The sequence below is a fragment of the Scomber scombrus genome, chromosome 5, assembly GCF_963691925.1.
Source record: "Scomber scombrus chromosome 5, fScoSco1.1, whole genome shotgun sequence".
NCBI lineage: Eukaryota > Metazoa > Chordata > Actinopteri > Scombriformes > Scombridae > Scomber > Scomber scombrus.
The window spans coordinates 1,725,577-1,742,099 of NC_084974.1; the positions used below are offsets into that span (position 1 = coordinate 1,725,577).

General features: G+C 38.1%; 1 protein-coding gene across 1 annotated transcript in view; it reads left to right on the plus strand.

The window, feature by feature from the left end:
• The first annotated feature begins 329 nt into the window (after positions 1 to 329).
• Positions 330 to 16,523, plus strand: part of sez6b (seizure related 6 homolog b) — a 142,337-nt gene continuing 126,143 nt past the window's right edge. Inside the window, exons 1-3 of the mRNA XM_062419260.1 lie at positions 330 to 354; positions 482 to 1,060; positions 5,618 to 5,751. Coding sequence (XP_062275244.1) covers positions 330 to 354; positions 482 to 1,060; positions 5,618 to 5,751 — 738 coding nt within the window. The remainder of the gene's footprint in view (positions 355 to 481; positions 1,061 to 5,617; positions 5,752 to 16,523) is intronic.

Here is a 16,523-nt window from a genome sequence, read left to right on the forward strand (position 1 = left end):
AATACCTTTCTATTGTATGCATGCATCCTTTTTAATAAATAATATTAATGTATAACATTTTAAATAAAAAAGATGTCATTTTTTATTTTTGTGCCTTTTACTTTGACATGTAAATATGAAATAATTGTAATGACGTGAATTGATACACATCCTGTTTGTCTGTTGAGTAAAAGTGCGGCATGGCACCGTGTTGAATCAGGTAAAAAGTGGTAGAATAAGACTACTTTGGGATTTCGTTTTTTGGGATATGTTATGACCCACGTTGATTTCTTGCTACAGCATCATCCTCCATCATTAACTAATTGAAAATGGGATTGGCAGTGTTTTAAATGGCTCTGGATGGAGAGTTTGGAGGTTTGGAGTCAAAGCCAACAGGAGAGTCAAGCCAGAAAGCTCTGCACCTGTCCAAGTCATTATTGCTTCTGTGGTATGAATCAGCATCCATTCAACCACATCTATTATTCTCTTTCTTTCTCTGCAGCCTCTGGAGGATCAGAGGATGGTCTATCTATCACCCCGGGGGGCCCTGTGGAGAGTGGGGCCAGCCTGTACCCTACCACCCAAGACACAGGCAGGAGGCTCCCTGTTGTCACCACTGTCCCACCTCTGAATGTCCCGAACCACCACCCGCTCTACAGGAACGCCCCCCAACCCCAGGCCCTGCTCGGCCCTCACGGTCAGCCCTACTACTTCGATGACAGCGGAGGATCCAGCTCTCAGCCTGCCTTCTCCACCCCGCCATCCGGGACTCCACCAGATGATGGAGATAAAAGGGCTTCAGATGAGAGCGCTGAAAGCTCCAACATGCATACAACCCTTGTCATGCACACATTAGCGGCCACTTCTCACTCCAACACCCCCGTTCAAACCACCACCACCACCACAGGCACGGCTTTAAAAGATCCAGAACACACCGACGTCATCCCCTCTTCTGCTACTGCTGCAGGGGAGAAAGATGTAGCGAGGCGACGTCAGCCTGGACTCAAGCAGAATGATGAAGAGGAGACCACTACCACCACCATCACAACCACCACTGTCATCACCACCATGCAAAGTCCAGGTAACAGCACGGCCCGCTGTGATTATACAGCACAGCGTGAGAAATACATTCCTAATGATGTTTGCATACAAATATCCTCTGCTTAATAATCTGCTCTTGTGTGCATGCAGATGTGTCTATTAGTGTGTTTCTATTCACCTGTCTTTATACGTCTTCCATTTGCACATTACATTTTTTTTTTTTTTTTTTTTTACACTTGTCTGAAGTATAAAATTAGCTGTGTGGATAAACAGAAAATGCAAACAGACTGATGACATCCATGTGATTCAAACATCACTCAAGCTTCCACTGAAGAGCTGAAAACATCAGATCTGTGTGGAGTGATGAGGAGACTGTTATATTACAAGAAACAAACTAAAGTTTCACATTTTCATTCCATTTTCTACATGGTCTTCCATTGTTTGAGCTTTAACTGCTCTGACAATGACCTCCTCCTCTTCTTCTCATATGGTTGAGTGGCACTGCCTGAAGGATGAGCGCCACCAACTGGTTATCTTCAACTCCTAACATTCATACATATGGAAACACAGATTCATTTTCATATTCTATTGCAGATTTTTCTGGAATTTCAGTAACAAAACCGCATTACAATAGGTGTGTGAATTGTGAATTGTGATTAGAACAGGTTGTGTCTCATGACTGGAGTCAAAAACATCTTGAAAACTGTTATTAAACTTCTATTAAACCAGTATGAAATATAAAATGTGCAGGATAAAGTTTTATTTAATAAGAGTCAATTCTGATAACAGTTTTTTTTTTTTTAAGTATATGAAGATGTTCTTTTCATATTCTAAATTCATATACATTCATGGGTCTATTTTTGTTAAATAAAACACCAATTAAATAATTTTAGCATAACATATGTTTTATGTCTTACTCAAGAAATACTTAACATGTTTTTCATATTTACACATCACAGGGTAGGGTCACTTTTGATCCCCCTCAGGGGAAATTCAAAATTGACACAACAGTATTCTTTAAAACTGATTAAAAAAAAGAAATAAAAAAAAGTAAATTTAAATAAGATTAAATAAAATGAATTACTATATACAATAAAACATCTCTAAATACTATATACAGTAAACAATAAATATACAATTCATTAGTGGGAGTGGGAGGTACTGCCATAATATAAAAAGATTTTTCTTCAGTTATCATCAGCCAGCCAGATTTTCAGTTATTATTCCTTCACATCCCACATATTTTAATTAATGACAGCACTTACATATATACACCATGTTTTTGTGCTTACCATGCATCTTAGCTGAGAGGCTCTTTATTTAGCAGGCCTGCAGATAGAACCAGGCCGTAATTTGAAACAGGATTATGGGTATGAAAAAGTCTGACCTTTGATCCTGATTTCCCTGATTTATGAGTATATTATATCAGATTTTATAAGATGTCTCCTGCCTCTGATCTGCCTGTGTTTTAATGGCTTTAGTATGGCTGTTCCAGAAAGTTGTGGGACTTTCAAGAGATTAAAAAGAGAATGGTCGATCGAAGCAACAGAAACCAAATCAAGTTCCTACAATTCCCATAATGCAGCTCAGTGGTGTATTTCCTTACATCCTCCCCAGGTTTGTATCTTTTAACGTCTAAACCTCCAGTTTTAAAATTGTAGTCTCCAGTTTGATCCATGATAACTCTTATGATATCACCATGGTTATTAAGAAGACACAATACAACTTGTTAGTGCTACTGCTGAAGAGCCCCTTCAATTGGCTTGTGTTTCTTTTAACTAACTAGAATCTTTACCCAACCTTAACCATACTGAGCTGCCATGTACACACATTGTAAAAAGTGAGACTTTAAGGATTTGATAGAATGTCTAATATAGAAGTTCTTGTGTAGTGATAGAGTTGGTCACACTGAAAAGTACAATAATAATGTATTTTTTGTCCACATTATTGTATTCTAAAAGTTCCACAGCATCTTTTAATTTAATTAAAAATGGTACTTACAATTGTACATTAAGGCAGTGTATGAATCAATCTTTAGTTTTTAAATGTGGGTTATAGCAGAAATCATGTGGTGAGAATTCAGTTTAAAAGCTCCAACGTTTATATCAGCTGTCAATGAATGTGTCATAGCAGCATGATGTAGAATCTTGGGTTTGGATTGACAATGGATATAAATGTGCTATTAGTACATTTTATCTGTGACAGTGTAAAATCAAAGCCTTTAACATAGAAAAACATAATCTTGAAACTCTTTTTTTGTGTGTTATATTGTAACTTTATCGCTAAGGTGCATAACATTTAGTTAATATATTTTTAAAATTAGTTTAAGATCAAATATTCCTTTATTAGTTCCACGGTGGGGAGATTTACAGTATATCAGCAGCAGCAAGAGGATAGCAAAAATAGAAAGTATATTAATAAAAGGAATAAAGACCAATAAATAGTAAGTACACAAGCAATAAAAACAAGTATAACAATAATAAAAAATAGTAACATTATGTACTAGTCATAATATAATATTGGTGTTGTGAGAATGATAACATACCTGAGTCTGATATTGATATTGCACATTTTAAAGTGAAAAAAATAGTGCACAGTTGAACTGAAAGTAATAATATACTTGATATTGCAATCTTGATTTTAAGTTTATGGAAATAATATTCTATAATGTAAAATGGTAACTCAATGTTGTAAAGAATCCTTTATAACTGAGATACATCCAAACAGTGTTGTGACTTACACCACAACAACCGTCTCTCTTATGAGACCAAATCAAAGGAGGTTGTTCTGTTTCGAGTGCACTCATGCTGTCTTCACACCCTCCGCTAATATCTTTTCTACTTGCATCTCTCACGATCATAGAGCCATGGGCTGAAATAAATTACAACAGCATTGCTGCATCAGTAAACCTTAATCAAGAGGTCCAAACAGGGACCACAGAACATAAGACCCTGAGACTGTCTGTTATGAACAGAGTGGATGAGGAAAATAAACATCAGGGTGGCGATTTCTTTGTGGACTCTGGAGGTCACGAAGTGCAAGATGGGGGCAGATTGATTAGTCAGCTCATCTGAGTGCAGGGTGACAGCAGTTCAGAGCACAGGCAGTGTTCTACACTAAATCATCCAGGAACAGGGTGAATGACAACACTGTAGTGCAGTAATAATGCTTGAGTAGACGCTCCCTGAGGTGAAGAGCTGAGGGGACGGAGAGAGGATGTGCTTCATAAGGAAGCACTTCAGCAAAAGTTTACTTTTTAGCTCAGAGAGAGAGAAAGATGAAGGTGGTGGAGCAGAAACCCCTGAAGGCCAACGGGAAATATTCTGTCCTCAGCTGTCCCATTGCAGGGCTGAGCTGCTTAGAAAGCCAAGAGAAGCACAAACCTTCAACCTTGTGTCCTTATAAGAATATCTGTACATGTATATGCATGAACAGGAGGGTTCTTATTTTTTTTAAACAGGACTGAGATCACATGCACCTGGGATGTCACCTGGATATCTTATCTGAGTCAGCAAGAACTGTTTGAGCACTTTGAAATTAAGCTGCCTTCAAACTCACTAAGGAGACGCTCAAAGGACCGCTATGATGTGCAAGACGTGACCAGGCTGGGAGTTCTGGTCCTCTGAAATGATGCGAACGCGGAAGTAACTTAACACTGCATTCTATAAAAAGGCCACCAGGGGGCGACCGTTTTGATGTCAAAAGGACTTCCGTCTCTATACAAGTCAATGGAGAATTCACCAACTTCTCACTTGATTTCTAACCTCAGTAAACGTTTTCAAAATGTGTTTATGGTCTCAATCGCTAGTTTAAATCCTTCTTCAATGCAGTATGATGTTCATTTGTGAAATTTTGGCCTCCCTGATTTTATATTTGACGATAAAGCAGGGTATGCATTAGGGCGTGGCTACGTCGTGATTGACAGGTTGATTGGTTCACAGGTTCAGGAGGGCGCCTCTTGCTCCTCCTGATGCCCATATAAGTTGAATCCGTGTTTTTTTTTTTACCCGGCATGCACCGGAAATTTTCAAGATGGCGCTGCCCAGATCCGAAACTATTCGCTTCCAAGCAGCAGTCCACAAACCAATGGGTGACGTCACGGAGGTTACGTCCATTATATATACAGTCTATGGACGTGACCAACAGATTACTTAAGTCATTTTTATTTATATAGCCCAAAAGACCCTCAGTTCAGGTAAGAAAAAACTCGCAAAAGATTGTATATCAGGAGAACAGGACTACGTCAAACCCAGCATGTATATAAATATGAGGTGTACGATGGATTTCTGGGGTTCTTTGCAATGAATCACTTCAATTCTACAAGTCGATGCGTCAGTCTGATTTTTAACCCTCAGAGACACAACGATGGCTGGACTGTATATAGGCAGTACAACATTTTGTCTGCTCATGTAAAAGTTTGTTTCAAGGAGTTATTGGGTGGTGAGATTCTAATGTCTCATGTTTTACCTGCGAGTAACTTTAGCGTTCACATATCAGCATTTTAGTCTAAATGTCAGTGACCTTGTTTGTGAATATGAATAAATATTGATGAATAGTGCACATATGAATCATTTGAATACTATATTTGTCTCTGCAGTTCCCTGCCAGTTGAACCTAACTGGGCCAGAAGGTTACATAGAGGCTCCACCACAGTCCAGCTCTGCTTTCCACTCCACTGTGGACTGCAGCTACATCATCATCGTCTACATGGGCTACGGAGTGGAGGTCCAGGTAAGATTCAGACCAGCATTCCTTCCCTTCTCTCTCGCTCTCCTGCAAGCTTGATATCATGGAAAATGCTGTTTGTAATTAGTTTATTTCTTCATTCAGCCACATGATTGGTTTTTTTATTCATTGAAAAAAAACGGTGATACATTTCCATCAATTTTTTGTTTAAAAAGGTTCATTTTTATTTAGTTGTCTTGTCAATCTTGTTTTTAGATTTTTTGTAATGTTAATATGATGCACCACCACTGTTTTAATAAAACAACAAAATCAGAGAAAAAAACTTACATTGCAACATTTTAATACTTCCTATGCAGGATTTTAATGGAGTATTTGTCTTTTTCTATAAGACCAGCTTATAGAGACAGTCTATAAAAACTAGTGTTGTAGTACTCAAGATCGGTCTTGGTCTCGAGACCACATTTTTAAGGTATTGGTCTTGTCTCTGAATCAACCGCATTTTTACTCAGCCTTGCCTCGGTCTCGGACGAGCTGGACTCAGGATTTTTTTCTCAAGACCAGTCGAGACCACAGCTGCAATGACATCTTTTATTTTTTTATTTGTTGAACAGACTTTGACATAACACAGGTGTTTCACATGCAGAGGTTTGAGGCAGAGCTGCAGGGTTGAGTGGAGGTGTGTGGGGAAGTTTATTTGTGCTGTTGAACATAACCGAAGTGACAGCAAACAGCAGCAGAGGCTAACGTTAGCTGCTCCTCTCCTCTGTCTCAGAGGGGCGGAGCTAAACCCTCCATACAGCAGACACATACAGGTGGAGAGTTGTCACAATTTAACTCACAAAGTTATTAACATAATCCACATACGTCTCACTGCTGTGAGGAGTATGATTTGATGATATAAGCAATACAGCAGATATGAAACGGTAAACGTTTTTCTCTCATCATGCTATGTACTCTCACCGGCCACTTCAATAGGTAAACCACCTGTGCAATCTCATTCAATCCAATACAACAGCCCTGCTATAAAATTCTACATTTATGAAGTTTAAACATGTTCAGTTTTTGTTTACATTGTCAAAAAAGGAATAATTCTACTTTATGTTTATTACTGAGGTGAGTGATGGTGGTGTATTAGGCTTCATTATATTGAATGGTGTTCATAATATTTTGTCCACTCCATTAACATACATGAGAGGGGCAAAATATTAAGAACACCATTCAATATAATGCACATCAGTACAACACCACCACTTAGAACAACCTCAGTAATAAACATAAAGTACAATTCTCACTTTTTTGACAATGGATTTATAGCAGAGCTGTTGTATTGGATTGAATGAGATTGCACAGAATAGAAGAATAGATCCTTTATTGTCATTGTCACCAGTACAACAACATTTAAAGTGCTCACCAGCCAGTGCATCAATCATAAATAAAAATAAATAAAACAAGAAAATAAAAATAAAATAAAATAAAAGATAATCAATACATACTATATATATAAAAACAGTTACATTTTGTCATTGCAAATCCCTATTTCACAGTCAATTATTAACAGTATAACTTAATAATTGATTAGCAGTATTGAGTGTGGTAATTGCTGTAGGATAAAAGCTGTGTTTGAATCTGTTTGTCCTTGTTTTGACTGATCTGAATCGTCTGCCTGATGGCAGCAGCTCAAACAGAGAGTGTCCAGGGTGAGAAGAGTCCTTTATAATGTTCTTCACTTTTTTGATGCAACGGGAACTGTGTAGTTCTTCCAGTGTGGGGAGAGGCCAGTGACTGTATATCATCATATCACACAGCACTACTGTACATCCATCAGTACTTTACTAGCATTCCTACTTAAAGCTTTTCTTTTTAGCAGAGGAATAATGTAAATGTTGAGCTACATGATTATGATTACAGTAATGGTCTCGAACATGCTCTTGCATTGGTTTGGTCTTGACTTGGTCTCGCCTCCCTTCGGTCTTGGTCTTGACTTGGTCTCGCCCCCTTAAAGTCTTGGTCTTGTCTTGTCTTGTCTTGGTCTTGATATGCTCTGGTCTTGGTCTTGACTCGGTCTCGGGTTAGGTGGTCTTGACTACAGACTACAGAAACACATATAAAAAATATCTGTGTTTCTTTTATTAAAAACACATATATCCAAAAGTTACAAAAGAGCTCTTCCGCTGTGATACTGCGAAATCACATTGGACATTAGTGGCTATAGACATGTTGTTATAGGCATTTAAATGGATTGCCTTCCTCACAGGGTGACATGCTGACACCATAATCAATAGTGTGTTTGTGACCTACTGTATGCCAAGCTTAGTTTTTATTTATTCAGACGCTGTGTTGTCCCCTTACATGTAATGATTCTGGTCACACTGGTCCGACATTGTCCATTCATGTCCAAATCATTGTTCCTGTTTAAAGTGTTACAACACTGAGCGTGGTGTTGGCCTGCTGTCAGATGGATGGCTTCAATTAGCATTTACATTTTTCATCAACAATAGTTCTCAAGCCTTTTCTGGCCCAGCAGAGCATATACAGTATATATATATATATCATACAAAGCAGCTGCTCTGACAGAAGAGCAATTATCTGTTCATTTTTAAAATACATTTTCATTATGTCTACTCTCCTATTGACCATATGTCTAGATTTTATAAGAGATTTCACCAGTGTTTTTTCTTTCCATATTTATGGTCAAACATGGGCCTTGAGGTCATGGTGAAGGCAGCAGATAGACATACTGTCTCTCTCCTTGAGATGGTGAAGGCAGCTGTTTGTGGTGTTTTGGGGAAAGCAGGAGTCACAATGATAATAGTGGTCCAGCATTGCTATGGTAAGGTAGGGCGGCTGTGGCTCAGGAGGTAGAGCGGTCGCCCTCCAATTGTGTATGAATGATTAGCTTCCTCTGATGAGCAGGTTAGCACCCTGCGTGGTAGCTCTTGCCGTCAGTGTATGAATGTGTGTGAATGGGTGAGTGAGTTGTAGTGTAAAGCGCTTTGAGTGGTCGAAAAGACTAGAAAAGCACTATGTAAGTACAGTCCATTTACCATTTACCATAACCAAGGTCTGACTCCCTAAACCCACAGATGTGTAACTGTGTTTCCTTGTTTGTAGAACAACGAACCAATAGGCTAATTCCATTACTGTAGATGCATTGAGTATGACCATATATGGGCATAGAGTATTCTTGTACTATCTGTGAAGTCTTAAAGACTATCCACAAAGGACAGTGTCCTCAGAATCATAGTGACATCATGCATCAGAAGGTGTATTGATAATGCTTTGATTCTCCATGTCCGAGCTTCAATAAACACTTTCATTGTAAGACATCCTGGACTCCTGAGCACTTTCTCCACTGATGAGTTAACCATTGACAAATACATTCTCTATAACAGACATTATGAAGGCAGGATATCAACATAACAATGACTGGTAAATGTAATTTTGCATGTCTTACCATGTCTGTGTTTGATCAAATCATAAAGAAACTGTGAACTTTTGGTTTACCTAAAATGAATATCTATGACCCAGTCAGAAGTGTTAGGAACGTCAGTGACTTGGGGACACAGTCCTGACTGAAACCTCTTGGAGAGCTGCTCAGAACGAATGTGTCATACAAACCTAACAGTTAGATGTTCAACTGTAATGTAGGATGGAAAATGGGTAAAAGCAAAAATGAGAAACTCAGAGAATCGGCAAATGGTTAAAATGGATTATGTATTTGGAATAAACGGAGATGCTGTAACAAATTGATAATGTGCATGTGAAAATGTGTAATAATCTGAGTAACCATTGACGAACAAATTCTCCTCAACCAGAAATACTTATATAGCAATCTAATATTAACATTAAACATGCTTTCACAGTTCAGTCAATTCTGAAAGAGTAGCTCATGTTTCCACACATGTATGACAAGATAAAATAAAGGATCACGAGGTCAATAAGGATGTTTTACACATATCTAGATTATTAGTTTTTGTCTCAGAAGATTCCATTTCATGAAGCTGAGTCAATCAATTCTTTAATACCACTGTGAATTTACACTACAGCACGCCGTTACAGATCTGACTGATATAATACAAATAGCCTGACCCAGTGTAACAGGACACTTTGCAATGTTATATTAATTAAAGTAATACGATCACATCAACCGTTGCTGCGGAGAGACTATGTTTAATTTAGTCTAATTGAAGAGGAACACCATTGTCCTTCATGGCGGTTAAGTGGCTAATAACCATGCTGTAAAATTTCCCACTGGACTTTAGGTCTTCACAGTAGAGGACTCCACTGATATTTTGGCTAAGTGGCTCTGTCCTTCCTGTCCACCTGCTCTCCTCTTCCACCCTGTCACAGCTCCAGTTTTGGAATAACTGGGCCTCCCCCCTCTCATTCTGTTCCTCAGTCAGTGTTTCCAGATCTCCACCTTCTTGTTACTGAAAAAATGTATCATCCTCATGGAAGCCATTCCTCATACAGGGCAACCCAGTTAGGCTTAACAACTACTGCTGGGGCATACAGGTGTAGCAGGAGTAAAGACCCTATCTGACCCGGGGTTTAATTCTCAATCGCAGTACCACCAGGAGGGATTTAAACACTGTTGACGGTGTTCACAGTTAGTGGGAAGCTGGGTAAGGCTGATTTTACTGGCTGGTTGAGGTAACTGTAGACTGCAGGGTGGACATGGGAGAGATAGACTGAGCCTCCCACACTGACCAGGACACACCATGAGTGTCATAAGAAGCACATGTCTGTCTATACCCCCCCCCCCCCCCCCCCCACAGAGTCAGCAGAGAATGACACAGAGCTGAAGATTTTTTTTTTTTTTTTTTTTTTACACTGATAAAGTCAAACATATGAATATCAATGATTTGTTGTACTCATTGTTTAGAACTCGGGTGTCAAGCGCAAGGCCCGCGGGCCAGAAGTGGCCCACCAAGGGGTCCGATCTGGCCCACTAGACAACTTTGCAAAGTATGACATTTCAGAAAAGTAAACAATGAATACATATTGTGGTCATATCATATTTAAACTATTTATATATTCAGCAGCTTCTGTGCAAAATAATCTGAAAAAAAGAGACATAATATTATAATGTAAATAGATGGTTTCTTATGATTAAGTTTTATATGATATATTATTATAGGTTATTATGCAGTGGTTTTACTGGTCTGACCCACTTAAGATCAAATTGAGCTGTATGTGGCCCTTTAACTAAAATGAGTTTGACAGGCCTGGTTCACAGATAGTCATGTAAAAAGACGGACCTTTTTAACTATAAGAGTTGCTGGTGTTCTTAGATATACACATCTAAAAAATAGAATATAATCCATTCAGTATAGCCACAGTAGACAAGTTTACTTTTGGTTCCTTCATATGAGCAACCAAGGAATGTCATTAAGTAGTCAGACAGAACACACAGTGCAGTAGTTGCATTTCAGTGTCCGTCTTTGGATTACTTTTCATCTATCCATTTGTCACTTTGTCAATCTAACAAATTGTGTTAGTCACAGCTGATTATCTTTTCACACTTTATTTAAATGAACTCTTTAAGCCATTACTCCTTTCTGCTGATTTCTGGCTCTGCACTTAAAAGGGTGAGATGATTTACCCACAGGGAGAGAAGTGCTTCATTAATGGAAGACAACATGATCGCTGTTGCCTTTAAAATCACTTACTATTTAGTAGCTTTAGAGCAGCTGCAAGTCTTTGTTTTCTCACTGTGTAATAATGTGACCTGCCATCCCTAAGCAAGTGTTAGCATGCAGCACTTTGAGGCAACAATCTCTTGTGGAAACATGGATGATTTTTGTATCTGTATTCTCATCATTTAATAGCAACAACAAACGGATAGCAAAAAAAAAAAAAAAAAAATCTAAAGAATGCATCCAGAATTGACAGAATGGCACAAACTCACATACAGAAGCTATGAAAATGCACTGTAGATGTGCAATGTCACCTCCACAAATGTGCTTGGCCCGTAGAAAATGGCAGGTGCTCCAGATGATTACAGCCACTCTATCCACTCTAGGGCATGCAGTGTCGTTTTGAAGTGTCTGACCTTTTTTGGGGAGACTTATGTGATGATTTAAGTAACACCCTTGTCTCTACCTGAAGACCAACTCATCCACATGATTAACTCCAAGAGCTTTGCTTCCTAATGCTCATAAAATATACAATGGCCATTACGCAGCTGACCTTCCAGATGCCTGGCCTAATATATCTAGGATAAAAAATGATTATGTGGTTGCAAATCATAGTCAATGATGTCTTCCAGCTGCTTTCTGTCTGTGATGGGGGGATGAAAAGAAAAGGGGAGTTAAGGGAAGTCTGAGAATGAGGGACCAAAAACCAAAAGGAGAGGAGATGGACAGAAAGAAAGAAGAAAAGAACAGGATGGAAAAGGGAAGGGGAGTTATAGGAGGACAGAGGAGATACAAGATGCAGAAGAAGAGAAAGTGGAAAGAATTGATGAGAGTGAGAACTTGTACTGTACTGTATGTTTGATATCAGAAGTTGGGGGCTTTCTTCAATCCATGTGAACACTGGGTATTTTGAATTTACCAGAACCAGTCCACTGAGGGGTTCAATTTGGCCCACTGGATAACTTTGCAAAATGTGAAAATTTCAGACAAGTAATTAGAGTATTTCAATAAAACACACTGCTATTCTCACTTCTTGTGATCTTCCTGTGGACATTCAGCTTGATAATTGACCTGCAACATGAGGGTTAGTTTAGTTTATTAGGATCCCCATTAGCTGCAGCCTTAATGTAACTATTCTTCCTGGGGTCCGACCATATGCATAAAATTACACACTACATAATGCGTCACAATAAACAACATGACAGCATAATAAAGAAAGTTAAAAAAAGAAGAAATAATGAAAGAAAGAAAGATGAAAAAACTGGTAACTGGCCCTTAAAACATGATAATAACACTGAAATGTCTGTATATAATGATGACCTATCTTCCTAATCAGGGTACCACTAGCAAAACTTTTGATTCAATCCAATCAATTAATAATCAATAAAAATATCTTACTTTAACAATGTGAGGCTTCATTCAGTATGGAAACACATGCACGGTAAGGTAATATGAGACATTACATTCAAGCAGCTAGAGTGAAATAGACAGGAGCGCAAACAGAGTTCGGATTTTCACTCAGCATCCTGTATCCGCCAAAACAAAGTTATGTTCCCATGGCAACGTGCCGCAGCTTCCATGACTGTAAGATAAATGTTGATACTGGTTATTATTAATGGATATTGGTTGGTTGAATCACTCAGATTATCAGGCATCATGTTCATTGTTTTATTTATTTATTTATTTTTTCTAAATATGGATAAGGATAAAAGGATGGAATGAGAAGGGACGAGATAGGAAAGGAAATAAAAATAGACATAGAAGAAGGGTGGAAATTAAGAAAAGGAGGAAAGAACAAAGGAGTGAAAATAAAATAATAGAAGTAGTGATGGAGAGAGAGGAAAAGAGCAAAGATGGGAGAGCATGAGGAGGATGAAAAACATAGAAGATGAGCAGATGAGAGAACAGGGAAAGAGAGTGAGATAGTGAAAAGAAGAGCAGGAGGAGGTGATAAGCAGAATAACACCTGAGATTAAATAAATGCAGTTCTTTCTCATCTTCCATTTACTTTCATTATTAGAAGTTACTCCAGTGTCTGGATGTGGCAGCACCGCAGCGCTTAATTAATTGCTCATGGATTATCTGTCCTCTCCTTTTGTTTGTTTACGGACCTCTTTAAATGTGCCTCAGCTAAAATGTCTTATCAGCTTCTCTTAACTAAATTGAAAGGGTTCCCTCCTGAGGTAGACACACTTAAACAAATGTGGAATTTGGAATAATGTTGGACATGCATCAAGTGTCAGGTGGATCTGGAAGGTCAATCAGAGCTTTTTATACACTAACAGAGGGCTTCTAATTTGTCTTATCAAGCAATCGCACTCATTAATCTACTTCAGAGGTCTTTTGTCGGCACAGCTACCTAATTTGATTGTCTTTTTGTACAAGATAAGGCAGAGTTTAGCCTGATGCTGGACTCTGATAAGAAGTATTACTAGGGTAGTCATGTTTAGACACTTTCAACTGGTGAGAACATCAAAACCTGCAGCAGGAGCAGTGAAAGAACAGCTGTTATCTCACACTCAGGTTAGATGAAATGTGGAATGACCAGATGGAGGTCCGAGGTTACTTAAAGCGTCTTTACTTTCGACTCCACTACATTTATTTGACTGTTTTGACTCCTCAGATTGACAGATATTGACAGATGTGAGAGAAGTGGTAAAAAACTTTGGTCATCAATCCATAATGGTGTCCTAGATCTTACTCTGCCACTCAATTTGGAGCTTTGGTGACCAAAGACAGGATGAAGCGAAATTACATGAAAGACACATAATATATATTTTGTGAGTACAGTTTTTTTAATAAGGCGAAAAATGGAGGAAAATGTACTTGTTCTTCCACAATACATCTATAGCACACACAATAAATCTAACAATGATGGAGGTGAAACAACTTATCTGTGACTTATCTCCATTTTCAGAACATATGAGCGGTGCAGATGGATAATGTGCTGATGTCTCATCTCTGCTTTCACACATTTTAGCTATTAGCGTCATAGCACTGTGATTCACCACACATTCATCACACAGTCTGACAGCTTCAAATTAATATCATACAGTCTGACACAGATTGCCAAAAAGATTTTATTATAAGCCTGGTGTGACATGCAGTGTAATAGCTGTGACCTGCAATAAACTTCCACCATCGCTGTCTTTAGACAGTGGCACCTTTACAAACATGAAAAATGTTAACTTTACACTGTTTCATCAGTTCCACCCATTAACAGTATTTCTTAACCTTTACACACTGTTCAGGTTCAAATTTGACCAGTTTTGACATTTGACATCTGTAATAACACCCCAAATGTCTTTTATTCTGAAATTTGTGACTTTTCCGAAAGTGGCCCAAAATGCTCAAAAATGAAAATAATTTGTTTGTATAGGTGCTATAAATGTTTGTCCATTGACGCTATTCTGGATCATATTTTACCCATATGTATTGACATGTCTGTTTGACAAATGAATAGTTAATAGTTTTAATAAGATAGTAGTTATGAGGATTTCTTTTTATGATGTATCAGTGAAGACTGATGGCTCTAATCGTTATACAATAAACCTCACAGTTCATTTTCACTTTACATAAAATACATTTACATCATTATTGCTATGTTATATTTTCATGTCTTAGGAAATGAAACATGAATCAAGGTTTAATCACATTTATTGATCAGTCATATTGACTATTGATGCTTTTTAAACACATCTGTGGTTCAAAATGTGGTATAGACTTTTTATGAAGGGATTCTCCCACCCTAGGATAACCCTAACCCTAACCCTAACCCTAACCCATCCTGCAAAGGTGTAGAATATGAACTGTATGTAAGGGTTAAAATGAAAAGACAGTATTATTTTTTAGAATAGAAATCATTTTTGTTTTGGTGATTCCTAAATATGAACTATGCGCATATAACATGAAAGCGTCATTTTGTCTAGAATGGTGTGGCATGGAGCACTTTTGCTGATTAGCTGGTTCAGGATCTGAAACATAAATGATGTATATTTATATTTATGTATATTAATGTGAATGCTATGATGGAGGGTTGGGGGGTGGTATGGATGTATATTTATGGCAGTATATGTGTAGGATCGTCCGGTGTCAGACTGTGTTTATTCCACCACTGTCTTTTTACCTGATGTTGTTTTTATTGCATGTCATTTATGTGCTGCAACTTTTTCCCTATCTCTGAGACACATTTCTCTATAAAAGTATCCTAACCTAACCTAACCTAATATTTATCCTTTTTTAAAAGAGTTTATGGCAATGCATGCTATCCCAATTATATAAAGCTTTGCTACCTGTTATCAGAAAGAGGTGGGTTTTGTTTTATTTGTCATTACCATAGTAACAGCCATGAGTTTGCCCCAATTATAATGCCTTTAGAATTTCAAACAAGCAAACTGGTCCTGCTGATCATCTCATTAACTGTAATCTGTGGACATGTTTGGTTACCTCTAGGCAACTGAAAACTTGGTTAATGTTATAGAAAGATGAGGATCAGGGTTAAAAGACACTAATGTTAACAGTTGGTAGGAGATAGGATGTGATCATTAGCCTCCGAAAACAACAAAAGATTTATTTCAAAATGACCTTAAGTATTGTCACAAACCATTACAAAACTATTCATATGAGCGTTTCCTGATATGATTAAGCTGTGGATAAAATGCCACGCTCATGTCAGACTTAATATCATCCTCCTGGTTGTAATTCCAAGTATGTGATATTGTAGTATATCTGATAGCTACTATACATCCACTTGCGGGAAAGACCTATAGAAATGTCAATAGAACGCTGGCTGCAAATTAAATCCGATATTAACATCACAGTATCACATGGAAATAATTCTATCGTATGCCGGGAGAGATGTTGAAACTTTGGATGCTTGGATTGTCTGTAACAACTAGAGAAAGCACACCATGTGGTTTTTTAGAGATAATATGTAACAACAGTCGGGAGTCATGTTGACTCATTGTTTCGGCGCTGTGGCAAAAAGGATGGAGGTTTAATTCCTGATCCTTCCCTTGTTCATCTTCCGCCCACAGTCAGGTGGATTGCTGACTGTCAATACAAATGAATGTGTTTCTGTTTGTCTGCGCCAGTGATGGATCTGTTCAGGCTGTCTGCTGAAATGCATTTATCAGTAAGAAGGTAATTTCTTATTCCAGTAAATTCATTTCATATACC